At 37.9% G+C, this 27,412-nt stretch overlaps 3 protein-coding genes across 5 annotated transcripts; 2 read left to right on the top strand and 1 right to left on the bottom strand.

The window, feature by feature from the left end:
• The first annotated feature begins 13,014 nt into the window (after nt 1–13,014).
• si:dkey-26g8.5 lies at nt 13,015–16,830 on the top strand. 2 transcript variants are annotated; one of them, NM_001103115.2, is made up of 8 exons: nt 13,015–13,040; nt 13,234–13,369; nt 13,490–13,612; nt 13,937–14,089; nt 14,277–14,501; nt 14,687–14,855; nt 16,227–16,341; nt 16,426–16,830. In NM_001103115.2, the coding sequence occupies exons 2-8, from the start codon at nt 13,247–13,249 to the stop codon at nt 16,523–16,525; spliced, it is 1,008 nt and encodes a 335-aa protein (NP_001096585.1). In that variant the 5' UTR covers nt 13,015–13,040; nt 13,234–13,246; the 3' UTR covers nt 16,526–16,830. The 2 variants fall into 2 exon arrangements, with proteins under 2 accessions (NP_001096585.1, XP_068080710.1); XM_068224609.1 differs by having other exon boundaries at nt 13,016–13,124; nt 16,426–16,828.
• A 2,067-nt stretch (nt 16,831–18,897) lies between these two features.
• LOC101886821 (uncharacterized) lies at nt 18,898–21,449 on the top strand. Of its 2 annotated transcripts, none has more exons than XM_009306675.5 (2): nt 18,898–19,322; nt 19,988–21,449. In XM_009306675.5, the coding sequence occupies exons 1-2, from the start codon at nt 18,971–18,973 to the stop codon at nt 20,986–20,988; spliced, it is 1,353 nt and encodes a 450-aa protein (XP_009304950.3). In that variant the 5' UTR covers nt 18,898–18,970; the 3' UTR covers nt 20,989–21,449. The 2 variants fall into 2 exon arrangements, with proteins under 2 accessions (XP_009304950.3, XP_073774034.1); XM_073917933.1 differs by having other exon boundaries at nt 18,898–19,118; nt 19,988–21,443.
• A 10-nt stretch (nt 21,450–21,459) lies between these two features.
• LOC108191771 (uncharacterized) lies at nt 21,460–23,398 on the bottom strand. Its single transcript, XM_073917934.1, has 3 exons — nt 23,096–23,398; nt 22,926–23,022; nt 21,460–22,634 (listed from the first exon to the last, which is right to left on the bottom strand). Exons 1-3 carry the CDS (start codon nt 23,330–23,332, stop codon nt 21,709–21,711), a joined length of 1,260 nt encoding a protein of 419 aa, XP_073774035.1. The 5' UTR covers nt 23,333–23,398; the 3' UTR covers nt 21,460–21,708.
• Between the last annotated feature and the right edge of the window lie 4,014 nt (nt 23,399–27,412).

The raw sequence follows: 27,412 nt of genomic DNA, 5'->3' as shown, positions 1-27,412 counted from the left end.
CATGAGTACAGCGGTAACACTAAGATCCTACATCATACACACTGATGACGGACTGCTAAGGAGAAACCGCACTCATGTGCGGGCAATGCACTCAATGCAACATCAAGAACTCACTGAACCCAGAGACACAACCCTTGACACGGGTAACACTGAAACTCATATCCATCCTGTAAGAGACAAGGATAGGTCCAGAGAGTCTTATGTGACAAGGTATTATGTCTTATGTGACTGTGTGTGTGTGACAATTATTATTGTTTTATGTGACAAATTATAGGCAAGTTAGTGTACAAAATATACCTGATTTAAAGTCCACAAACCGGGACTCCTGTTGTGTGATTGATGCATCCTCATTTATAGTTGTGCACATTGCAGCTGTGGTGATTTGAGTGGTTATGAATTATGTAGTTTAATATACTATGAAAATGCAGTGTATCACTTACTGCTTCTTGAAGTGCAGTTGGATTTTTTAGATATTTTAATCCTGGTTTCTTTGCAAATCCTGTCTTGTTTATATGCATTAATACCTATATCACTCCATTATGATTGTGGACACACCATAACAACACACGTGTTTGTCAAACAGCTTCCGAAAATAGTTTTTGCTTCATAGATGCCCTTTTACAAAAATGTCTCTAAGTATATTATGGACTTTGAATATTATTATGGACAGTGTTATGGATATTATGGAATTCAGGCAGAGAGTGACGACCCACCTGAGCATTTGAACTTGTAAAGAGAGTAGAGGCTATGTTCTAAAGAAAAAAAAAGTAAAAAGAAAGTTGTTTCCTTGAGTTCAAGATCATGTTTAGAGATGATGTCACTTGTAGTGGAATGTTTGTTCTTACAAGTAAATGTTCGAAGAGGGTTCCTACTTAAAAGGGGAGGTGTACCATAAATGATACATTGGAAGCGGAACGTATGAATGTATGATGTTGATGTGTGATGTTGTCATGACGTCAGTTCCTGAGTAAACAAGCCAGAGTGAATAAGATCTCATGTGTCCACCTGTTATTATAAAATAGTGTACGAAACACACACACACACACACACACACACACACACACACACACACACACACACACACACACACAGACACACACACACACACACACACACACAGAGGATCGTTATGAACTGATTACATGGACTTTAAGAGCAGTCTTGTAAGTCTTTATTTTCTCTTAAACTTTTAGTGCAGTCACTTTATTGATGGTGTTTGATTATTATAATCGAGGAAAAGTCTGTAAAATAACAGTGTTTCTTTGTAAAACTCTAATTTATAACTTTATTGAACAGATTTGATCATAATAATCTAGAAAAAGTCTGTAAAATAACTGTGTTTTTCTGAAAACATTTTAATGAAAATATCGGTAATTTATTATTTTTTGCACTTTATTTCAACAAAGAAATTTGACTGTAGTTTTATGGTTTTTGTTTGGCAGGCGTAACTGTCAGTCATTTGACCTTTTTATGATTTTTTTACAGTGTAGTAAATGCTGAACTATGATTAATAAATGCTGTACAAGTATTGTTCATAATTAATGTTAGTAAATTTATTAACTGACATCAGCTAATGAAACCTTATTGTGAAGTGTGACCCCATTACTTATTTTTAGCATTTCAGTGCAAATGTTTAATGCTGATCAAAAGTAATTCGCAGGTTATGCAAAAATAGTTTATCTGAAGGTAGTTTCAACAAATCAAGGCTCGACGTGACCAAATGAATAAGCATTTGTTTAGTTTTTTTTTCTTGAATTAGAGCTGTTTAACCTCTTTATTTGTGTTTGGAGGACATAGGAGACCTTTACTGTGTATACTGAAGTTTCAAACGGGGACATAAAGAGATTGTGGTGTGCATTTTAGTTGCCTTCGATGTCTGATCCAATGGAAAATTCAGCCTGTAGCTTATTACATTTTACAGTTGAATTCCTTTAAAACCATTTACAATAAAGGGAGTTATTATTTTAAAACATTAATTAAATTCCTTTATTATATATCCTCTAAACTTGTTTGGTTATGTTTTTTTCCCCACTTTTTTCAGCATGTTTTTAGTAATTTTTCAGCAATTTAGATTCATATTTCAATGACCCCCTCATGGTTGAAGGAAATGTTCACACAGTAGAGAGTAGCAGTGTGTAAACTGCATATAGATGAGTAAATTCTGTCAATTTTGGTGAATTATTCCTTTAAAGGGCTAAACACAGCAAAAAGGCAGAAAACAACCCAAACACGATGAAACAGAGAGCCTGTCTCAAATACTACAGTATAATGATTAAACCACTTGTGCTGTTTTTGCCATTCTACTCGCAGCAAATCTGACAAGATGCCCACCAAACTGGTAAATATTCTGCTGTAAAGAGATTTATTATAGCCAAGTTAGTGTACAAAATAGACCTGATTTAAAGTCCACAAACCGGGACTCCTATTGTGTGATTGATGCATCCTCATTTATAGTTGTGCACACTGCAGCTGTGGTGATTTGAGTGGTTATGAATTATGTAGTTTAATATACTATGAAAATGCAGTGTATCACTTACTGCTTCTTGAAGTGCAGTTGGATATTTTAGATATTTTAATCCTGGTTTCTTTGCAAATCCTGTCTTGTTTATATGCATTAATACCTACATCACTCCAATATGATTGTGGACACACCATAACAACACACGTGTTTGTCAAACAGCTTCCAAAAATAGTTTTTGCTTCATAGATGCCCTTTTACAAAAACGTCTCTAAGTATATTATAGACTGATATAAGTAATGAACCACCAATTCTGGCATTTGCTTTATAAAGTGGATGTCCATCCAGCTGCAACACAGTTCTTATGGTGTGCTCAAACCTGACACGGATGAAGCATCAAACATGAGTGATAAACATATTAAATTATTAAAAAGCCATAGATAGACATCCTGTGGCACTATTCGTGTGAATGAGGTGGTGCGAATGACCAAATTTGCGTAAAGCAACGCTTATGACCATGTTGCACGAATCAAGATGGAAAATCTGAACTTTAGCAGACATTCATGCCACGTTAACCAATTAAGTGTTTGCTCTTGTAGGAACGTGATTATGGCGTAGCGCCTGTTGTTGGTGTGATGAAAGGAAATCTGTAACAATTTACACACTATGAATCATTTATTAAGCATTAGCATCTAGTGAATTCATTATTTGTTAAGCATTACCTCTACATTAATAAGCATTAGTAAGCTTACTGCTACAAATGCTCTATTCTTGACTTATAAGCACATTTATATTGTGCTTATAGTAATTGTACTTTCATAATTTGTGACTGGTTGATTTTTCATTACTAATTTCAGTATTGCATTATTTACAAACCATTTGTATTTAAGAATAGTTGGAGGTTTTGAGAATCAATCAGAATGAGTGATGATTAATAAACTATTCCAATCAACGTCTATATATCTTATTATTCAGGCATATATTAATGGGTACTATGTATGTTAAAACATGTTTTATTAACTCAACCACATGTAGTTTTGTGACCTAATCTAAAGTGAGGACTATTCATGCTTTATAAATCCTTTATAAATGACAAACTAAGGCTTGGTATCAAATGAACAATAATCTTTGCAATATTATTTAAAAGGTAAAATTTCTTTTAAGTTTAAACACTGCTGAATACTGAAGTGTCAAAATGCGACAAAAATTTGATAAAACAACAACATTATAATAATTTAACAATGTAATAGGATGCAATGTTTACATGGTACAGTAAGTGTATTTTAGATAAGGTTGCAAGAATTATTTTTTTATTTGATACAGTTTCATTTGTGTATCCTCAAACGAATAGAAATGAATAATTTCGTTTATGATTTGTTTTTTCTGTTTAGAATTTACCCGAGCCTTTAATTGCCATTTGTAAGGGACTTATAAAGCATAAATAGTCCTCACTTTAGATTAGGTTACAAAACTGGATGAAGTTGATACAAATTAACTAGTAGTATATGCCTGAATCATAAGAATTATAAATGTTAATTTGAATAGTTTAAATAAACATTTAATATCTCATTCTGAATTATCTTACAAAAACACCAACTATGCTCAAACAACTGGTTTGAAAATATTGTCACTCTAGAGTTTGTTCTTGCAAAATTCTGTCGTACGGTGCTATGAAAAGGGGTGTGATATGATAAACAATATGATTAGACATTAAAAAAAGCAAGCGATTGCTCCATATCTAAAATTTCTGTACAGAGAGGTCATGTTTTGATTTTTGATTGGTCTAATGTAGTCACGTGATGCAATTTCACAGGCCAGAGTTCACAAAGCATGACCTTTGCAACGCAGCGAACTGCGAAACTTGTTGTACGAGCTTGTGCTTCAGGTCTGCTGCGTTTGCATGTGTATGAATGGAAGTCTATGGGACAAAAAGTGTAGTGTGACTGGCTTTCGACAATCTAAACAAGATGGTGTGATAGCTAGACACAATGAGGCACGATAAGAGGAGCACATGGTCAATGCAAACTAAGACCGTACTCACACTAGGTACAGTTGTCTCAAACCGGGCCAAAGCATGCTTGCCCCCCCTCCCGTCTCCCCCGACGGCCCGCAGTGAGAAGCGCTCTCACTCAGCACAGTGGAGATTTCTCTAGTTATATCGTTTCAGTCGTTTGATATGCAGCGACATGCAGTCAAATATTTCGCCAAACAGTCCTTAGAGATGCGGTGACACGCAGACAGATATTTCGCCGAACAGATCCGTCACTTTTGGCGCTCATAAACAAAACATAAAGCCATCGTGCTGGAGGAATGAGGAGGTCTGTTGAAGGTGTGCAGCTGTCGTGCAGTGAGGATTTTGTGTCTTTAATAAACTACGGCAGTTTGCGCTCACTGAAAAGTAAGAATGATTAATAAATCCATATGAAACAGTCCCTTAAAGTCACGTCTCGCTTTCAGTTTCGGGCTTTGGGGCGTTTTGCACTCACACTACAAACGTACCGCACCAAAGCCCAAGTGAGCCCGATTCAGCACACTCACACTTCCCAAACGATCCGGGAAATAAGCCTGGGCACGGTTTGGATAGTATAGTGTGAGTAGGCCCTAAGACAAAGCCATGTGCTCAAGCACAAAACAAACCAAGAGTCATTAACCCCCAGGGATCAAAGAGTGTTTTGGGGCCCTGGAGAAGTTTTAAAATGCACTGACTTTAATGTTGTTTTCAGTATGTTAAAAACATATAAATGTTTAAAGTGTGATAACACTGTAAACAGCACATGCCGGGCTACAATACCTAAGCAGGATGTATGTATGGACAATTCTTTAACTACAGGCACTTTTAGCCTTGTGAAGTTAAAAAGAACTTGTTCAAGAGTGACGTAACATAGCCTAATAAGTTTAAACAATTTGTCTAGTTTTAAGATCAGCAAGAGGACAAACGTAAATAAGAGAAAATGTTAATATTTAACATTGTTTCCAACGTGAAATGAACAAATTTCATTTAAACCACATCTCAATATACAGCTTTTATTTCAAAATGAAATAAATTATAGCGGTCAAACATTGTCTGAGATCATTTTCGTATCTAATTTAACCAATCTTTCTACAATCAATACAATATTTATACATTTGTCAATTAAATAAATTAGTCCCGGAACAAATGCTGAATTGTACACTTGTCACACTGAAAAATTTTATATTAATTTGGTTTAGAGCTTATTAGAAAAGTAACAGTGTATACTCTGAAAAAACGATTATTATTTAAATATTATATGAATTAATTTTAAAATAAAAAGTATTACACATCTACAGGGGTTGGACAATAAAACTGAAAGGCCTGGTTATAGAGCACAATAATTCGTTAGTGGGGCAGCGTGGTGGTGAGTGGATAGTGCGACTGACAGCAAGAAGGTCACTGGTTCGAGCCTGGGCTGGGTCAGTTGCAGTTTCTGCATGAAGTTTGCATATTCTCCCCGTGTTGGCGTGGGTTTCCTCCGGGTGCTCCGGTTTCCCCCACAGCCCACACATGCAGTATAGGTGATTTGGGTAAGATAAATCTCCCGTAGTGTATGTGTGTGAATGAGAGTGTATGGGTTGCAGTCGGAAGGACGTCCACTGCGTAAGACAAATGCTGGATAAATTGGCGGTTTATTCTGCTGTGGTGAACCCTCATGAATAAAGGGACTAAGCCGAAAAGAAAATGAATGAATGAATGAATGAATGAATGAATGAATGAATAATTCATTAGAATGGTGTCAGACCTCCTTTTGCAGACAATATACCATCAGTTTAACTCGGGAATGACAGATACAGTTTGTAGGAAACACACTTTAGATTTTTTTGAAGAGTTAGAGGTTTTTGAGTTTTTGCCGCTATAACTGAATGTGTCAGAAATATCGAAAACAAAACCAAATTAACCGCGGTCATTTCTGGCGCCCCCCTGGAAGTACAGTATATATATATATATATTAAAAAAATAGAAAGCTAGTGTATTTTTTAAAAGTAGGTTTTATTGTTAGTTTGACAAAGAAAGAGGAATTTTAACAAAATTATATATTTTTGGATATATAATCAAAGGACATGAAAGTGCCCATAGTTGTGTGTATGTATGTGTTTGTGTTTTTGAGAAAGAAACATTTATGCATGGTAACTGAAAAACAAAAATTTTGAAGTCACTGAAACCAGGCCGTGATATACATAGAGAACATTTGTTCACAAGACTTTTGAGAACTACTACACAAAATAAGTTGGTACCATTGTTTTTGGTTACATCCCTCAAAATTGTCTATTGTAGGCTATTTATGTGTATTTCATAAAAAATTACATTTTATTATATAGGCTTATGTTTATCATTATACGCTATATACGTTATAGGATACACTTTGTACTGCAATGAAATTATAAGTGGCTTCTAAAGACATATTTCATATTAATCATGAAGGTAAGAATAAAAGACTTACTCGATAGGAGTTATATCCTCCGCTGGGTCTAGACCAGATTTTGAAGCAGCTAGCTCTCTGCAATTCTCACAATGTCGCCCACTGACGCCAAGCAGGTCTGCGCCTGGTCAGTACCTGGATGGGAGACCACATGGGAAAGCTAGGTTGGTGTCGGAAGTGGTGTTAGTAAGACCAGCAGGGTTTTTTTAATTGCCGTATAAAAAACGGGCTTTAATTTGGAAACATGAAACACGGGATGTATTCTCCTGTACGCTGGAGGAAGTTTAAGGCAGACTGCCACCGGACTAATGATCTTGATGACAGTGAACGGGCCAATAAATTTGGGTGCAAGTTTATTACATATGGAGCGCAAGGGAATATTCTTAGTTGAAAGCCACACTTTCTGACCGACGACGTAAACGGGAGGCTTCGAGCCTTAGTGCGCGCACCCACTTGGAGGAGGGTCTGTCTGGCCCTGCTCCAAGTGTGTCAACACCTCTGGACAAAGGCGTGGGCGGAGGGGACCGCGATTTCGGTTTCCAGACTGGGAAAGGCTGGTGGCTGGTAACCTAGACTACACTGAAATGGAGAGAGGCCCGTAGCCGACAATGGTAATGAATTGTGTGCGTACTCCACCCATGGGACCTGCTGACTCCAAGAGGAGGGATTTTGGGAAACCAAACAACGTAACATGCGTTCGAGATCTTGGTTGGCCCTCTCTGTTTGTCCGTTACTCTGAGGATGGAAACCAGAAGAAAGACTTACAGTCGCCCCCACCTGCTCTCGATCTCCCATGTCACCGCAGAAATACAAATCCTCCGGGGAACGATGGGCTCAGGAGATGGATTGCGCTCGGAATAATCAAAAAGACGGGATAACGCGTCGGGTTTGGTGTTTTTAGAACCCGGCCGATAAGAGATGGTAAAGTCAAAATGTCCGAAGAATAATGCCCACCGAGCCTGCCTGGAGTTAAGTCGTTTGGCAGACCTGATGTATTCGAGGTTCTTATGATCAGTCCAAACGATAAAGGGAACCCCCGAACCCTCCAACCAATGACGCCATTCCTCCAATGCGAGTTTGACAGCCAACAACTCCCGATTACCAATGTCGTAATTACGTTCTGCGGGAGATAATCGATGTGAGAAAAACGCCCACGGATGAATTCTGTCATCCGAGGCTGCACGCTGGGACAGGATAGCGCCCACCCCCACCTCTAACGCGTCAACCTCCACCACGAACTGCCGGGCTGGATCAGGTGTCACCAAAATGGGGGCTGAAACAAAACAGCCTTTTAGTTTAGTGAATGCAGCCTGTGCTACACTTAACCACCTTAAGGGAGTCTTGGCGGAGGTCAAGGACGTCAGAGGGGCGGCAATTGGCTGAAATTGCAAATAAAACGCCGGTAAAAATAAGTGAAGCCCAGAAATCTCTGCTGGGCCTTACGAGACTCTGGAATTGGCCAATTTACCACAGCCACTTCTCTGGATCCATGCGCACCCCCTCGACTGACACAATGTGTCCTAGAAAAGGAACAGACTGTGCATGGAACACGCATTTCTCCGCCTTGACAAAAAGCCCATTCTCTAGCAGCCGCTGAAGCACTCGCCTGACGTGCTGCACATGTTCCTGGAGAGAACGAGAAAAAATCAGAATGTCATCCAGGTACACATAAATAAACTGATCTATCATGTCTCGCAACACGTCATTTACGAGTGCTTGGAAAACCGCAGGAGCATTAGAAAGCCCGAACGGAAGAACACAATATTCAAAATGCCCCCTGGGGGTAAGAAACGCAGTTTTCGACTCATGACCCTGCTTCATGCGAACCAAATGATATGCGTTGCGGAGATCTAATTTCGTGAAAAACGAAGCCCCCTGCAGACGCTCGAACGCTGAAGACATCAGCGGTAAAGGATACGTATTCTTCACCGTGATGCTGTTCAGTCCTCGATAGTCTATGCAGGGTCTAAGAGACCCATCCTTCTTTTTCACGAAAAAGAACCCCGCCCCCGCCGGTGAAGAAGAGGGCCGTATGATCTTGGCCGCTAGAGAATCAGAAATATATTTCTCCATGGCCTCCCTCTCAGGAATAGAAAGAGAGTATAACTTGCCTTTAGGTGGAGACGTACCTGGCAATAAGTCTATTGCACAGTCATAGGGACGGTGAAGAGGCAGAGAAGCAGCTCGAGACTTACTGAACACTCTCTTCAGGTCGAGGTATTTACTGGGCACGTTTGACAGGTCCATGCGCTCCTCCTGAAACACAGAACAAGAAACAGCAGAACGAGCAGACGAAAGACAAGACTCATGACATTTCTCACTCCACGAGAATATAGAATTAAGACCCCAATTAATGTGAGGTTTATGAAGAATCAACCATGGATGACCCAACACCACCGGTGAGTTGGAACAGTCTGTTAAAAAAAATTAAATGTGTTCAACATGATTTCCAGACGTAATGAGTTTTATGGGTTTGGTGGAGTGATTGATGGTGGGAAGGAAAAGTCCACTGAGGGCGCTTACTTCAATGGGTTGTGATAGTGCTATAACCGGAAGTTTGAAACTGAAAGCGAAACTAGAGTCAATGAAGTTTCCTTCCGCCACAGAATCAACGAGCGCCTGTGTGTTATGAGTTCCGGAACCCCATGGTAAGGAGACGGGCAGTAAAGTAGCAGACGTAGAGGATTTGTCCACATTAATTTTTTACCCATCAGTAACCTCTTACCTACTGATAGGTGTTGTCTTTTACAAGACAGGAAGCCACCCGATGCCCCGCCCCACCACAGTAGAGGCAGAGTCCTTCCGATCTCCGTTGACGCTTCTCCTGCACGGACAAGCGGGATCTGCCCACTTGCATGGGTTCCGGGTCAACGCTTACCACTTCCGGTGCTGCAGCCAAAGCCGGAAAGTCAGGGACGGGATCCAAAAACCTGCCTTGCTGCAGGCGGCTCTCACAACGGAGCAGTCTAGTGTCAACCCGGATGGCCTAGTCAACTAGCCCGTCAAGAGTTTTGGGAAGATCTAACGAATAGATCTCATCTTGAAGCCGGTCAGATAATCTGTGCAGGAACATGTCCCACTGCGCCTCCGCGTTCCAGCCGCATTCAGCAGCTAAGGTCCGGAACTCGATTGAGTACTCCGCCACGCTCCGATTCCCCTGGCGGACTTCAGCGAGAACTCGGGCAGCCTCTCTCCCAGAAGCGGCTTGATCAAAGACCTTCTTTAGTTCTTTGGAGAACAGGTCAAAGGTAGAACAGCATGGTAGCTTTTGATCCCATGCTGTAGTTCCCCATTGGGCCGCCTTGCCTGAAAGAAGCGTGATGACAAACGCTACCTTGGATTTTTTGGTGGCAAGCAATGGCTGCAGCGTAATATAAAAGGAACACTTTGACAGAAAGGATCGACACAAGAGGGGCTCTCCAGAGTAGCAGATCGGGGGTGGAAGGCGCGGTTCATCAGAGCGACCAACAACAGCAGGCGCTGGTGTCACCTCCGGAGTCGGTGCAGTCTCAGCCTGTGCAGCTCCAGTGATCAACTGTTGGACTTGAGAAGTAAGCAATGACACTTGGCTGACCAGTGCCTGGATCGCCTGTGACGTGGTGGCCAAAGCCTCATCCTGTCAGTCTATCCTGGCGTTGCTGTGCGAGACGAACTCGGAGATCTGAGATGCACTCGCTGGATCCATAATGAGGTCAGTTCGTTCTGTAACGTTCAAAATAAGAGTCAAAGAGGATCCAGATGCGAGTGATGTAGTTTATTTGACCAAGTCAAAATAAACAAACAATGAAAGTGACAGGCTAGGAGGACGACGAACACAGGGCAGGAACAGACAGGAAAACAGGGTCCAGGTAAATCTCCTCAGGGGCCTGATCACAGACAACACACATAAGAACAGGTGTAACGAACTGACAAAGAAACATAGAAACGTCACCCTGATATAGGCCTAATAATGAACTTCAGCTGGCGTGTAATCAGCCCAGCTGAGTGTCGTCATATCACGTGAGCATAACAAATACACATGGACAACCAAAACAAAACAAACCCACGTGATCAAACATACACTCCGGAAAAGCGCACAAACCTGCAACCGTGACAGTGTATAGCTTTTCTTCAGTCGGGAATCCTGTCACAGTCACGCAAGGAAGACAAGGATGGTTATATATTTATGGGTATTTATTAGAACTATGCAGCAGATGCAGAGAGATGAAGCAGGTATGTGATGTAACAGAGGGAGAGCTATCTCACACACAGTTATGGTAAGCATCAGATCTTAAGTCAACACCTGTTAAGCTTAGTCACTTACCTTAAACAGCTGTATGTGCATTTATAGGCAAAGAGGTACATCCACAGAAGAAGACGAGATGAAGAGGGAGAGAAGATGAGGTGAACCATCAAACTTTGATTCCAGCCAATGAATGAGTAAAGGAGGTGATTATATCTAGTGTGTGATGATTGCAGGTGCGGGTAAATAGTATTCTGGTGATTGTTCACGGGTGTGGTGAGAGGTGGATGGTGAGGGAGAGTGGTGACTGGAGCAGCAGGAACGAGCCGAGAGTGTGACAACCACAGTATGCTTCAGAGTTTCATGTAATTTTGGGGGTTTCATTTTTAGGTTTTAGACTTCAACTGCAGTTCAGCAGTTTCACTTTCATTCAGCCACATTTCCTTAATTCTCTCACAACAAACTTTGAGGGATGAGTGTGAAGTAAGGACTGGTGGGAAACAGTTGTTTTAATGGAATTTGATACTGCAAACCAAATTTAAAGAAAACTTATGCATTTCTCGGACAGCACTGGTGTTGGGTGATGGAGGGTGTGATGAGTCTCTTGGGATTCACTGTGTGTGTACTTTGTGTCCTTCTAGATGTGGGTGTCGGTAGTCCTGTACTGAATCAATAGGTGCGGAGAGTATAGTTTAGCATATCAGAAAAAATAAAAAATTTTATGTTGATGCACCATCTAATTTAATTTAAATATCTTAATTGAAACATTCTTAAACTGCAACAGAAATGCACAGGCATTCTAACAGTGGTGGGAACTTGTTTTAAAACACGTTTAAATATGCAGAAAACACTTACAGGCAACTGAGCTGTTTTCTTTATTTGAGATGATGATAATATGATGATATGTTTAAAAAAGATTAATAACAGATAAAACGGTAATTAAACAATTATAACTGTAGGACAAACACACACATTCTTAAATGTGCAATGATGTTCTCTCTCCTGCAGCCAGAAAAGGATATGTATATATATATATATATATATATATATATATATATATATATATATATATATATATATATATATATATATATATATATATATATATATACATACATACATATATATATATATATATATATATATATACATACATACATATATATATATATATATATATATATATATATATATATATACAYATATATATATATATATATATATATATATATATATATATATATATAYATATATATATATATATATATATATATATATATATATATATATATATATATATATATATATATATATATATATATATACACTATAAAACTGGAAGTATTGTGTCTGCTAATTTCAGTCAGTCTTAATTATTAAATATATTTAGTAATTAGAATGAAATAATTAGCCCCTGATGCTATTTAAAAATGCTTAGTTTTCTAAATTTTGCTAAACTAATGCTTAGTTTTCTAAATGGACTCTGTGTTTTCTCTTGGATTATTTTCTGTCTAAGCATGTGGGATTGGTCAAACACACCCTTATGTGACAAACACAAACAATGATTGAAACAAACCTAACACAATCTCTATATCCCCCAATCAAATGTAACGTATTCTAGTAAGCTTTCCACTTGTGCATTGTAAATGTTGATTTTTATAAACTGTGGAAATAAAAAACATTTCTGATTGCCTTAATCTTGTTACAGTCCACTAATAATATAAAGAATCACCATAGTCCATTGATGAATACTTGTGATTCTGGATCACATGACAAGATAAAGTTCTTGCTGCACCTGATTGGCTGTAAATTGACTAGTTTCATCATCAACGTCAGCCAATGAGAGACCGCCTCTATGTTCAGACAGGCTATAAAACCCACTCAATTGTAAGTTCACTCATTCAAAAAGATTTGCTTGCGAAATGTAAGTGTAAATCTTTCTTTTTTTCCTTCCTTCATAGGAGACATTGCTTGTATTATATTAATGTGACATTTACCTCAACTCACAGTAAAGTGAACTGCTTGTGCTGTTGCCTGTTTAAAGTGTTTTGTTAATGTTTATAAATTTTCTTTATTGCTTTAAGTTACATTTTTTTTACTGTTGTTTTTTCTGTTAGTCTTCCAGGCAGGATGATGTTTGCTTTGCTCGTCACGCTGTGCATAAGTGCAGTGTTCACTGCTCCATCTATAGACATCCAGTTAGACGACCACTGGAACTCCTGGAAGAGCCAGCATGGAAAAAGCTATCATGAGGTGGGAAGACTGTAGTCTGTAGCCATGTAACAGCTTAACATGAATGAATGATGCAGTGCATGTGTTTATGTTGAACTGGTGCTTTGCAATAGCTGATACTTTATCTACTTTCTACTCCAGGACCTAGAGGTCGGGAGGAGAATGATTTGGGAGGAGAACTTGAGAAAAATTGAGCAACACAACTTTGAGTATTCCTATGGAAATCACACCTTTAAAATGGGAATGAATCAATTTGGTGACATGGTGAGCAGTTTAGTATTACAGTCAATTACAGTCATTTATTTCTCTATCTATATTGCTTTATACAATCCAAATTGTCAAAAAGAGAGAAAAAAAACAATCAAAATGCAAGATTCATAAGTGTGAAACCAGATCAGAATGTTGTTGTGTTTATTAAATGATTCAATTACAGTCAACAACATCCTAGATTAGAGATTTAAGCCCTGTGTGCTCTAAAAGATTTTCAGCAAAATTACTTTAATTCTCAATTTGAGGTGCTATCGATACCTTTTAAAGTACTATTTGTAAGACTGTTTTATTAACATTTCACTACAATCTCTTTATTAGACAAATGAGGAGTTCAGACAGGCAATGAATGGTTATAAGCATGACCCCAACCGGACGTCACAGGGCCCGTTGTTCATGGAACCCAGCTTTTTTGCAGCACCACAACAGGTTGACTGGAGACAGAGGGGCTATGTTACTCCTGTCAAAGACCAGGTGAGTTTAAAGTCACTGAAAACTGCAAATGTTTTATGCTAAATTAGGACCTATAGTTGCATCTATTACAATTGATCTATTTACAGTTGATCTGGTAAACCCAGTTTAATGTATAAATGGCTATTAAATGTCAGTATGTGTATCTGTAGCTTTACTGTTTGGTGACTCTTCTGTTTTGTGGTTTTAGAAACAATGTGGATCTTGCTGGTCTTTCAGTTCAACGGGTGCCTTGGAAGGTCAGCTCTTTCGTAAAACTGGAAAGCTGATTTCTATGAGTGAGCAAAACTTGGTGGACTGTTCCAGACCACAGGGCAATCAAGGGTGTAATGGAGGCATCATGGACCAGGCCTTCCAGTATGTTAAAGAAAACAAGGGGCTGGATTCTGAGCAGTCATACCCTTATCTTGCAAGGGTAAGAATCATATTGTGACGGTTTCTGAGCAATGAAACATGGGATTAGACATGGGATTAAACTGCTGTATTTGCAGATTGTGGACAAATGTCATTTTAGTTTTTTAATCTCTTTGAATGAAGGTCATTAAGTATTTTAAGACTTCAATGTACCACTTTTTTCTTATTTTAACTTCGTGCTTGCAGGATGATCTGCCATGCCGCTATGACCCCCGTTTTAATGTCGCTAAAATCACCGGATTCGTGGACATCCCCAGAGGTAATGAGCTTGCCCTAATGAATGCTGTTGCTGCTGTGGGTCCTGTATCTGTTGCTATTGACGCATCACATCAATCCCTACAGTTCTATCAGTCTGGTAGGTGTCTGATATCCCTCAACTCTAGTTTTAATTGAATATTTGCTAAAATGGTTGTTTATGCAATTATTACTCACTTAGGTATCACTTTATAATAACTACACGCTCTAAATCATTGATTAAGCATTAGCAATTAGTGAATTCATTATGTGTTAAGCATTAACTCTACAATAATAAACGTTAGTAAGCAGTTTATAACTGCAGCTACAAATGCTCTATTCTTGACTTACAACCACATTTATAATGTGATTAATGATTGTACTTTCATACTTAGGTAATGATTTATTTTTCATTACTAAATTAAGTATCGCATTATTTACAAACTAGTTGTATTTAAGAGTAGTTGAGGGTTTTTAGGATCATTCAGATTGAGTTAGTAATTGATTAATAAACTATTGAAATCAACATTCATATATCTTATTATTCATGCATATACTAATAGTTAACTAATATGTTAATAAATGCTTAATTAATTCAACTTTATGCATTTTTGTGACCTAATCTAAAGTGAGGACTATTTATGCTTTATAAATCCCTTATAAATGACAATTAAAGGCTCAGAATCAAATGAACAATAATCTGTGCAATCTATTTTAAAAAGTAAAATTACTGTAAAGTTTAAACATTGCTTAATAACAGGTGTCAAAATATGACATCCAACTGGATAAAACAACAACAATATAATAATTTAACAATATAATAAGATGCAATGTTTAAACTTTACAGTGATTTTTATTTTAGATAAGCTTACAAAGATTTATTTTTACAGTTTCGATTGTGTATCTTTAAATGAATAGGAATGAATAATGTCATTCTTCCTGTTTAGAATTTAACTGAGCCTTTATTTGTCATTTATAAGGGATTTATAAAGCATAAATAGTCCTCACTTTAGATTAGGTCACAAAACTGGATGAAGTTGAGTTAGTAAAGCATTTATTAACATACATAGTAACCATTAATATATGCCTGAATAATAAGACATATAAACTTTGATTTCAATAGTTTATTAATCATTTACTAATTCATTCTGAATTATCCTACAAACCCTCAACTACTCTTAAATACAAACGGTTTGTAAATAATGCAATACTTAATTTAGTAATGAAAAATAAATCATTAACAAAGTATGAAAGTACAATTATTAGGCAAATTATATAGGTGCTTATTAGTCAAGAATAGAGCATTTGTAGCTGCAGATATAAACTGCTTACTAACGCTTATTAATGTAGAGTTAATGCTTAACAGATAATGAGTTCACTATTTGCTAATGCTTAATCAATGATTTATAGCGTGTAGTAATTATAAAGTGTTACCCAAACTTATTACTAAACTTACTCTGCCTTAACTCTTTTATAATATTCTGATCTTTAGGAATCTATTATGAGAGAGCATGTACCAGTCGACTTGATCATGCAGTCTTGGTGGTTGGCTATGGTTATCAGGGTGCTGATGTTGCTGGGAATAGATACTGGATTGTGAAGAACAGGTATGATGCAAACAATCTTTAGTTTTGCGGGCACAAGCTTGATTGCATGTTTTCATATTTAATTATTTCTTTCAACTTTTTTAGCTGGTCTGACAAATGGGGTGACAAAGGCTACATCTACATGGCAAAAGACAAAAACAATCACTGTGGCATTGCGACAATGGCCAGCTATCCCCTAATGTAAGGCCACTGGAGCCTTCTCTGCATTCTGAAAAAGACACGTTTATGGTTTCTCTATTTTAATGTGTTTTTATTTCTTCTCTTTTCATCAAATTGTTCTGCTGTTAGGGCTATGATAGTAGTATTTTAGAAAATTGCATTTTTCTTGTTTTTTTATTTATGCTTATTTATCCAAGAATGAGACTTCTGTACTGTATCTATTTGACCTGCAAATGGATAAATATAAAATTTTCTGGCATGGCAAAAGTCTGTACTGTGTTTATTTGCATATCATGTAGGAATGCCATACATATTAAATGTTTAAAGTGATTCTTGCTGTTGACCTGTGTTGAATTTAATGGAGCAGATTAAGACGAAGCTATTCTTATTATGTAATACAATTCTGTATAACTGGATCAAATTACCACACAAAATATAATTAAAGGTACAAATCTCAGCATTCAACAATATTGTTTTGATATGCAGTATTGGTAACAGTAAGTATTTGCTTGTTAGTCAATGAAAATAAAGTTTTTCATTGGTAATAGATAACTCATGGTGCATTAACTAATGTTACCAAACATGAATTTGGATGTTAATAATGCTTTACACAGTAAAAAAAAAAAAAAAAAAAAAAAAACACACCAAATTTTACAAAAAAACTCTACATTTTTTACAGTAATTTTGTGATTTCAAATTATATTCAAAACTTAGTAAAATGACAATCTCTCTGAATTAACAGTTTAACTTTCATTTTAGTTACTTATTATTAAAGACAAATTACTGACATTCTTGTTTTTTTATACTGGGAAATTACAGTATTAGTTATACAGTATTTATACAAAAGTCCGTAAAAATAACAAACAACATCTGTAAATTAACAGCTTGACTTTTATTTGATGTACTATATAAGTAATGACAAATTACAGCAATTTGTCTGCTTTTTACATTAAAATTGCCGTATTATTTACAGTGTTTCCTGTTTTTTTAAGTATATTTAAAATTTCGTAAAATGAGAATAATAAATTGTAATTACTTGCTCTGTATGAAAAAAAATAAAAAATAAAATATGTATGTATATATATATATATATATATATATATATATATATATATATATATATATATATATATATACACACACATATATATATATCCAAACAAAACCCATAAAAGTGGTAAAATTTCTTTGTTTAAATAAAATGCAAAAAATAACTCTACAGATATTGTCCATAAAACGTTTACAGAAAAACACTGTTTTTTTTTTTTTACAGACTTTTCCTAGATTGTTAGAATCACATCTGTTCAACTAAAGTTAGCCAATGAGTGTTTTACAAAGAAACACTGTTATTTTACAGACTTTTCCTAGATTATTATGATCAAACACCATCAATAAAGTGACTGCACTTAAAGTTCAAGAGAAAACAATGTTATTTATAAGAATTTTCCCTAAACAGTTTTATTTTAGATCAAAAAAGTCTGGAAAAAACAACATGCGAGATACAACTAATTAAATTTCTAAATAAGTTTGATCGAAAATAAGTTATTTTCTGGAGGAAGACCAAAATCCAGCCAGGAGGAGGGAAAAAAACAGAACAAAAAGTCTTTTGGCAGTCTTCAACTGTAAACAGTGCTGGCACAATATATTCCCAGCAGAGGGCGTCCCTTTCATGATCCTCAGACAAAAAAAAAAAAGCAAAACAACAGCCGGAATAATGTCACAAACTATAACAGAAATTCAGCAGTCTTCTCAACATTACACAGCAGGGGGCGCTTGATGAAGCGGACGTGTGGGGGATGCAGAGGAGCGAGTGAGCAAGAGGAAGCTGGTGTTCAGAAAAAGCGAGAAGAAGTTCGGCCTAGGAACAGAGGGAAATAAGGAAAAAGGCCCAACACTGAAGGCAATGGCCCTGGAGATGCAGCAAAACAGAAAAGCCAACTGGACTGACATAGAGAGGGAACAATGTCACATTTGACATTGTGCATGTGCTGGGTAAACAGCTCATAACCGCTGACACATTATCAAGAGCCCCAGTAAAACATACATTTATGCAAAAGGTGAAACAGGAAGAGGAGGAAGTAAAGGTGTTTGTGGATGCAGTGATTTAGGGACTCCCAGCTACAGAGACACGGTTGACTACTATAATCAAGAGTCAGAAAGCTGATCCTATTTGTGGAAAACTCATCCAATACTGTGAGACTGAGTGGCTGATGAAACATGATCTTCCACCTGAGTTGGGGCCATACTGGCCTGAAAGAGAAAATCTTACTGTTGCTGGAGAGCTACTCCTCAGGGGCCAAAGAATAGAAATTCCTCAATAGGCCAATTTCACACTTCCGCATTCGTTACTTCCGGTTTTGACCGCCCCTGGGTAAACTTATTTCCGGTAAAAACTATGGCAGCGCAGTCGAGGAGCAAGGCGTTCTGCTGTGTACCAAAGTGCAGCAATTCAAAGCAAAAGCAACCATACATGAGTTTTCATGAGTTTCCCACTAACGACATGCAAAGACAAAAGTGGGTACATGCAATTCGACGAGACGAAGGGCCGAAGTTTGATATTAGAAGGGCAAGTACGTTAGTCTGCAGTCAACACTTCACTGCTGCTGACTTCATCCAGGGTAGTTGTCGCTTAAAACCTGGAGTTATTCCAAGTCGCTTTCAGTGGAACAATTTTCATGTACAGCCACAAAAGCAGTCTGCTTTTGAGAGGTCAAGTGCTCGTCTAGGAGTAGATGTGCGTGCCCCGAAAACTGTGGATCTGCAGAGTAACGACTCAGAAGTTATCGTCAAGGACCATGACTACGCTGCATACCCCCCTCCTGGTAAGTATTTGTATTAAAGTGTAACTTAGATGCAAAATTATACACACTAGGGCTGCATGATTATCTCGATTAGGGTTGAAGTCAATTCATAAAGTACAATTCACCTAAAATGTCATTTCTGTCCTCATGTAATGATGTAATCACAGCCGCGAGGTCACACGTGAGCTGTCGCACTGTTTGTTTACATCAGAAAAGGACGCGTTTGCGTGCAGTGAACAGAACCTGTAAATTCAGTGAATAACAGGCAATAGTTTTAAAATAATGCTCAATTTGTTGCACAAGGCGACAACTTTGCTCCTTAATCAGGATATGATTTGCATGTGTTTTGTTTCTCACAGTCGAGGCACATTACATGGTTTAACAGTGCCATAAAGATAAATTAAATTCATTAACCCTATAATTCATCAACTATACAGTTCTTAACTATAAATCAGCACTGATTTGATTTCAGCTTAATGAATGCGCAGTTTTAGAGCTGCTTTATAAATGTATTAAGGTGTTTGCAACTCTAAATTCACTAAATTTGTAAAGGTTCTTTGGAAAAAAACATTGTATAAAGTGCTACAAAATTAAAAGTAACTTGAGTAGTTTAATGTTTTTACTTAGATTTTTTTATTCTAATCATTGATATTATTATTAAACCTTTGTAATTTGTCATTTTGTAGGTGCTTTGGATGAAGCCTTGGAATACATAGCAGAGCTGGAGGCTAGGCTAATTAAAATTTCACTGGAGACACCAACTGTGTTCAGTAGGTTTTGTGTGTCTGATCACACAATTCGCTACTACACCAGGTTTCCCTCACAGGAAGTATTCCAGGTTTTCTGGGAGTCTGTTTGTCCATCTGCCACAAACCTTATGTACTGGACAAAAGCACAAAGAATGGGTCAGGAAGCTTCCCCTACACCAAGTCCTGCACGCAAAATTCAGCTCATAGATGAACTGTTCATGTACTGCTGCCGCGTAGCTGCTGGCCTTAGGGAGAGAGTAATTGCTGACATCTTTGGTGTAAGCATGGCCACAGTAAGCAGGACAGTCATCACCTGGGCAAATTATCTTTATTTTGTTTTAGGCTCTGTTCCCATTTGGATGTCAAGGGAACAAATAAGCTCTTCCATGCCTGAGAAGTATAGTTCATTCAGTCCAAATGTCAGAGTAATCCTGGACTGTACAGAAATTTTCTGTGAGAGTCCCACATCTCTGACACTCCACTCAGAGATATTCTCTAACTACAAGAGCACAACAACATTTAAAGGACTCTTGGGAGTGGCTCCATGTGGTGCAGTAACATTCATCTCTCGGCTGTACACTGGCTCAATCTCTGACAAAGAGATTACAAGGAGGTCTGGCATCTTGAGTCTACTTGAACCTGGAGATGAGGTGATGGCTGACAAAGGCTTTACAATTGGGGACATGATCACCAATGTTGGTGCTACACTAATAATTCCACCGTTCAAGCGTGACCGGCAGTTCAGCAAGACAGACTGTCAAAAAACACAAACCATTGCACGGCTCAGAATTCTGGTGGAAAGAGTAATACGACGAGTTAAAGAAAACCACATCTTCGATTCTGCTATACCACTAAGCTTGTCAGGAACAATTGACCAGATCTGGCATAACTGCTGCTTCATGGTAAATTACCAGGGACCAATGTTTTTGGAGCATTAAATGAGCCAGATTTCTGCATGTTCTGTGGCCTTTACCTTGAAGCCAGATTGTCTGGCTAGCCAGTTAATTTTCAGTTTAGTTTTAGTTTAACCATCCTGAAATGTGTAAAATAGTAGAAATCAAACCCATCGGAGTAGTCCATATACAAAGAACGGAAACCATGACAACCACATAAAATTAACTCAGTGTTTGTTTAGATACATTTGAAGGATTCTCTGCTGATTTGTTACATTGATCTGCTTGTTATTATTAAAATAGTTACAAGTTAATGTAATTTTATGATTTCCTTTTAACTTTTACAAAAAAATATTACAATGTATTTCCCCCTCTGTGCTCAGAGGCAGATTTGTTACTTTTATCAAGCAAAAATGAGCAGTCTCCTGAAAATAACAAGGACAGTTTGAATAAACTTTTTTTTTTTTAATAATTGCTATTGGTCAAAATAAACATATCATACAGTTGTTCTGTTGTCCAGTTGTTATTTGACACATTTTATTGTTAGTTTCAGATATAATACAGAATTGTAAACCTGAACTGATACAACATGAAATTTTTACAATTATAATAGTAGTTTAGTTGTAAAACAATATAAAATTAATTACTATACATATATACATACCGTGGTAGCAATTTTAAAGGGTTAGCTCACAAGTGCAAGTATCAAGGTGAGTAATTAAAATTATAAATTTTGTGTGAATTAACCCTTTACTACAGCAATGCTTAAACCATAGATAGATACTTGTCCATATATACATAATAGTAATACATGTCCAACTTCTCCTTCATTGATGTTATAAAGACATCATCTCGCCAAATCCTCTGGATGGTTATGTCTGACTGTGTGTCAGTCACAAAGTCACACCACTGCAGACCAGTTACGGCAAGCTGGCCTTGAACCTGCCAATAGTATTTGTGTGTTTCTTTGAGTTTGGCTTGGCCCTTTTGCATTTTAATAAATGAAGCCTGGCCTATACTTTCAGCAGATGTAGCTTTTACTTCCACTAGACCAAATGGGAAGATTTCAGATGGATCATATACTCTCCCATCTGGACTGGCACCTAGATGTGGTGCATCTGGGTGAACAACAAAGCCACAAGGTAAAACCGTAACCCTCTTTGTTTCAGAATATTGTTTCAAAATTTCTGGTTCAAGTTCAAGTCCACGTTTCATAGCACTTGTGTGCTTTGTGCCTTTTAGTATACGTGCTGCTAATGACTGGCTAGCAGATTCACCAACCACATAGCAGACTTCTCTAAACCTGCTTGCGGTGACTCTTGGTTGACGCGCATGTGCCCAGGCAGCACAATTTGACTGTAGTCGAGTATTGTGCTCAATCTGACCGGATAAGATGTGTGACACTTGTATTGACTGCAAATGAAAAGATTGGTGGTGAGTGGGAACAAAATTTAGGTTTGTACTAAACTGACTGCCACACACTGGCAGGTTGGGGAAATCAACTGTAGGTTGATCAGCAGCTGTGAGAGGATAGTGGTATGAAAGAGGACTGCCCCGGGGTAATGGACCAAACTGCGAGCTGACCAACTCCATTTCTGACATGCCTCCAAGTATATGAGCCAACAAAGGTTTTGGGTCAATCTGGTTTAGTTTTGCTCCAGAAGCCAGGACGTGTGGATCTGGAAGTGGACCTAAAGAAATAAATGCTTGTTAGTGTTAACTTATAACATATGAAACAACAAATTACTAAATGGAGTCTGTCAGTGTGTATGTAACTTTATGATGAAATACATCTGTCAGCCTCTCTCTGTTCTTTTTGTAAATAATGTATGTGAATCTATATTTAGATGTGTGTCTGTACATTTCTATGTGTGGGTATGTCTTTTATGCATATATAGGATGTTTGTATATTGATATACATGTATGCGTTTCTGTTTGTCAAGAGTATGGATACATTTTGCATACACACAGTTTATTATCACCTGTGTGAGCTTTGTACAGCGTAGACTTTACTCCTGTCTTCCCCAAAGAACATGGTTTCTGAACTACAAGTTGACTCACTGCCTCTGGACTGACACCCTTAATATAAAAAAAAAAATGTGTCAACCAGGAATATTTGCAAATGCTGAAAAACGGGAAACATTACACTTACCTGTGTCCTTGGACGATGCCATCTCTGTTGTTCACTTGTGCAAGCCACTGTTGGTGGGACAGATTTTAGATGAAGCTGCACATAGTGGGCTGTTTGATACAACAGAGCTGTTAGATGGTTACATAACCCTTTGCCAGCTGCACAACTACATGCATAAGCAGTGACACTAGGCTCTCCATGAGACTCCAAAAACATCTGTAAAAAAGAACACAAAAGTTCTTTAAAACTACAAGTCATTAACAATATTCAACACTGAAAAAATGCTGTTGTATTAACACCGGAACTACCAGAATTGTCTAACTACTTGAAATGCCATACCAGTCATTCAGACTCGTTCTCATATTTAATGAAAGCCTGAGATTTATAGATATGTGTGTTTTTAATTTAAACTAAATTATTCAATTGCAAATATAGCAGTCAAAATGACCGTCTCGGTAGTTCTAGTGTCAACACTGTAAAATTCATTAGCCTGCAACCGCAAAAGCTACGTATGTTACACCAGAACACTTAAAAACTGCAACAGCAGTTATATTAAAAATAATAGAACTTGCTATCAGAACAATGATAGCTAATCTGCAATCATAAGCCAACCGGCAGATTACATATAACCTCCAGTGTGTGGGGTTCCTCGTTTTTCCTCATTGAACGGTAGCATCTAGCTCTGACTACCACCTTGCTGTCGACTACATTTGACACTAAGCATGCATAAACAATGAAAAAAGTCAACATATCTGTAATCAACATATATCATATAACTTATTTAGAAACGACTGTAACTTTATTGCCGCTAACGTTAGCGATATGCTAGCGATAGTAGCTAATTCAAAACGTACCTTGATAAAGAATTTTCTGCAACAATTCGGTTGATGTCCTCGAACTTAATTTGCGGCAGAGTGGAGAGAGATGTTGTAAAAAATCGTTCCATGTTTTCTCAGCATAGAAATCGTTTGTTGTCACTGTAGCGGAAGTAAAATTACCCAGCGGCGACGGGCTTCCGGTTCTTGTGAAATTGGCCTATGGATGAGGCAGGAGGTCCTCCATAACATACATGATGGTTACCAGGGTATTGTCAAATGCCGAGCCAGAGCCCGTCAGGCCGTCTGGTGGTCAGGACTGTCTGTTCACATTAGTCAGTTGGTGGAGAACTGTACTATATGTTCACAGAATAGAGCAGAACACGGAGAACCCTTGCTGACTACCCCAGTGCCTGAAAGACCCTGACAGCGAGTGGGCACAGACTTATTTTTCTGGGAAAAGACTACATATTTCCTGATTGTGGACTATTTTTCATGCTACATTGAAGTAGCATGTCTCAATGTAGCCACAGCAGATACTGTAATTGCAGCACTATAAGATGTGTTTAGTCGCCATGAAATTCCAGAGACTGTTATGTCAGACAATGGACCACAGTATAGCTGTGCACTCTTTAAGAATATTGCAAGTGACTATAGGTTTGCACACATTACTAGCAGCCCGAGATACCCACAAGCAAACGGAGAAGCAGAGCGTGCAGTGGCAACAGTAAAAGGACTATGAAAAGGAGGCGGAGAGAAAACAAAAGCTTTTTTGACATATCGGGCTACGCCTCTAGAGAATGGCTACTCTCCAGCACAACTTCTCATGGGGAGAGTACTGCGCACTACATTACCACAGCTTCCAAAGATTTTAAAACCTCGATGGCCAAATATCAAGGGGTTCAGGAAGTGTGAGAGGCGAGCAAAAGACAAACAGCGATGCTGGTGTGATATGCGCCACCAAGTACGTCCTTTGCCAATACTGAAACCTGGAGAACGTGTGTGGCTGCCAAGAGAACAATCTCAATGGACAGTCATGAGTCCAGCGGTAACACCAAGGTCCTACATCATACACACTGATGACGGACTGCTAAGGAGAAACCGCACCCATGTGCGGGCAATGCACCCAATGCAACATCAAGAACTCACTGAACCCAGAGACACAACCCTTGACACGGGTAACACTGAAACTCATATCCATCCTGTAAGAGACAAGGATAGGTCCAGAGAGTCTTATGTGACAAGGTATTATGTCTTATGTGACTGTGTGTGTGTGACAATTATTATTGTTTTATGTGACAAATTATAGGCAAGTTAGTGTACAAAATATACCTGATTTAAAGTCCACAAACCGGGACTCCTGTTGTGTGATTGATGCATCCTCATTTATAGTTGTGCACACTGCAGCTGTAGTGATTTGAGGGATTTTGAATTATGTAGTTTAATATACTATGAAAATGCAGTGTATCACTTACTGCTTCTTGAAATGCAGTTGGATCACAGAGAGTTTGAACAGATCTTTTAATCCTGGTTTCTTTGCAAATCCTATCTTGTTTATATGCATTAATTCCTACATCACTCCAATATGATTGTGAACACACCATACCAACACACGTGTTTGTCAAACAGCTTCCAAAATTAGTTTTTGCTTCATAGATGCCCTTTTACAAAAACGTCTCTAAGTATATTATGGACTGATCTAAGTAATGAACCACCAATTCTGGCATATGTTTTATAAAGCGGATGTCCATGGAGCCGCAGCACAGTTCTTATGGTGTGTTCAAACCTGACATGGAAGAAGCATCAAACATGAGTGATTTACCTGTTAAATTTTTACAAAGCCATAAATAGACATCCTGTGGCACTATTCGTGTGAATGAGGCAGTGCGAATGACCTAATTTGCGTAAAACAACGCTTATGAGCATGTTGCACGAATCAAGATGGAAAATCTAAACTTTAGCAGACATTCATGCCACGTTAATGTTGCACACACAGAAAAGCAAAAGTTTTCTTTTGGCACCATAATATTATTTTTATTGTTTGTCACTGCAATCTGCAATAAACCCAAACAAACACACACACAATGAGATGCAATGATATGTGTTTCAGTGCTGGCAGTGTGGCTTCTTCACTAATGCGTAAAAACAATGAAAACAGAAACACTTACACAAAAACCTAAATATAGAATTATCAATAAACAATGGCAATGAATAGACATTGACTTAATGCATTTATCCACACAATAATATGCATGACAGATATCAGAGTAATAGTCAATAAACTCCAAACTCTTATTTTTATATAAACAACAAACAAAAACTATTTTAAATAACTGTATTATCTACTAACTACTTTATAGTTTACTATACTATTATTATTTAAATACTCTCTAACATTTTAATATAATTGTATTAACCCACACTAGTTTCAAAAGGTAAACTCACACTTAATAAACCTTGTAATCTATATGTATACCATATTTATATGTATATTATATTTATATAATAACACAGACTCTATCATCTAGATCTACACTCGCGCGAGCGCGCGGCCGACTCGACAGCAAGTCTGCTGCGATTACACTCATCCGGTCTGGGCTGGACTGGGGCAAAAAATCGACCCTGGCATTTTGGGCCAGAGCGGCCCACTACATTCAATCAAAATGCTATCTATCTATGCACGTCCAATATTTTTATCAACTCATATTTTATAAAACACAAAAGCCATATATATGAAATAAATAAATAAAATTTTTAATCTCAATTTAATTTCTGTATACTATCCATAAAGAAATTTGTTGGGTTCCAAAAAAATACACCATTTATTCATTTATTTTCCTTCGCATTAGTCCCTTATTTATCAGGGATTGCCGCAGCGGAATGAACTGCCAATTATTCCAGCATGTTTTATGCAGCAGATGCCCTTCCAGCCACAACCCAATATTGGATATCACCCATACACACTTATTCACACACACACTCTGTCACACAACCAGCGATCGCTTTCCAGAGATCGCTGGTTCTCACACGAGCACCAAGACTACACTTCCGCATTTCCCAGGACTACATTTTCATACATGCACTGCTCCCAGACACCCATGCTCATTCATCTGCTTGATTGCACTCACCAGCTGAACCCTGTCAGAGACTGATAACATACCATACATAAACCACTCATTCACTCACCCTGGTTGCCGAGTCTTGTTTGCATTTGTGACATTACAACGCGTTTCCCTGTCTTGTTTCTCTGTGTTAGACCTTAGCCTTGTTTTCCTTGTTCTCCTGTTTAGCCGCCTGCCTTTTGACCTGTTGCCTGTTTATATCGACTACGACTCTGGACTGTCTATACATACCTGTTTGCACCTGTATGACCACTGCTTGCCTGACGCTGAATAAACCTGCATATTGGATCTTACCTTCTGTTGTATCTGTCACTCCGCCCAGTCGTTACACACTCATACACTACACCCAATTTAGCTTATTCAATACACTATTCACTCAGCCTATATTCAATAATAAACAT

Source organism: Danio rerio, chromosome 12 (genome assembly GCF_049306965.1).
Source record: "Danio rerio strain Tuebingen ecotype United States chromosome 12, GRCz12tu, whole genome shotgun sequence".
Taxonomy (NCBI): Eukaryota; Metazoa; Chordata; class Actinopteri; order Cypriniformes; family Danionidae; genus Danio; species Danio rerio.
The sequence above is the reverse complement of the archived record's forward strand: the minus strand, read 5'-3'. Positions and strand labels throughout refer to the sequence as shown.

What these genes read in the sequence shown, in the direction of transcription:
- si:dkey-26g8.5 (NM_001103115.2), top strand. Translation starts at nt 13,247, where the DNA reads ATGATGTTTGCTTTGCTCGTCACGCTGTGCATAAGTGCAGTGTTCACT. An exon ending in CATACCCTTATCTTGCAAGG is followed by an intron (nt 14,502 to 14,686) that starts GTAAGAATCATA and finishes TCGTGCTTGCAG; the next exon opens with GATGATCTGCCATGCCGCTA. An exon ending in TACTGGATTGTGAAGAACAG is followed by an intron (nt 16,342 to 16,425) that starts GTATGATGCAAA and finishes CAACTTTTTTAG; the next exon opens with CTGGTCTGACAAATGGGGTG.
- LOC101886821 (XM_009306675.5), top strand. Translation starts at nt 18,971, where the DNA reads ATGAGTTTTCATGAGTTTCCCACTAACGACATGCAAAGACAAAAGTGG. An exon ending in CGCTGCATACCCCCCTCCTG is followed by an intron (nt 19,323 to 19,987) that starts GTAAGTATTTGT and finishes GTCATTTTGTAG; the next exon opens with GTGCTTTGGATGAAGCCTTG.
- LOC108191771 (XM_073917934.1), bottom strand. Translation starts at nt 23,332, where the DNA reads ATGACTTGTAGTTTTAAAGAACTTTTGTGTTCTTTTTTACAGATGTTT. An exon ending in GGCATCGTCCAAGGACACAG is followed by an intron (nt 23,023 to 23,095) that starts GTAAGTGTAATG and finishes TTTTATATTAAG; the next exon opens with GGTGTCAGTCCAGAGGCAGT. An exon ending in GCTGTACAAAGCTCACACAG is followed by an intron (nt 22,635 to 22,925) that starts GTGATAATAAAC and finishes TTATTTCTTTAG; the next exon opens with GTCCACTTCCAGATCCACAC.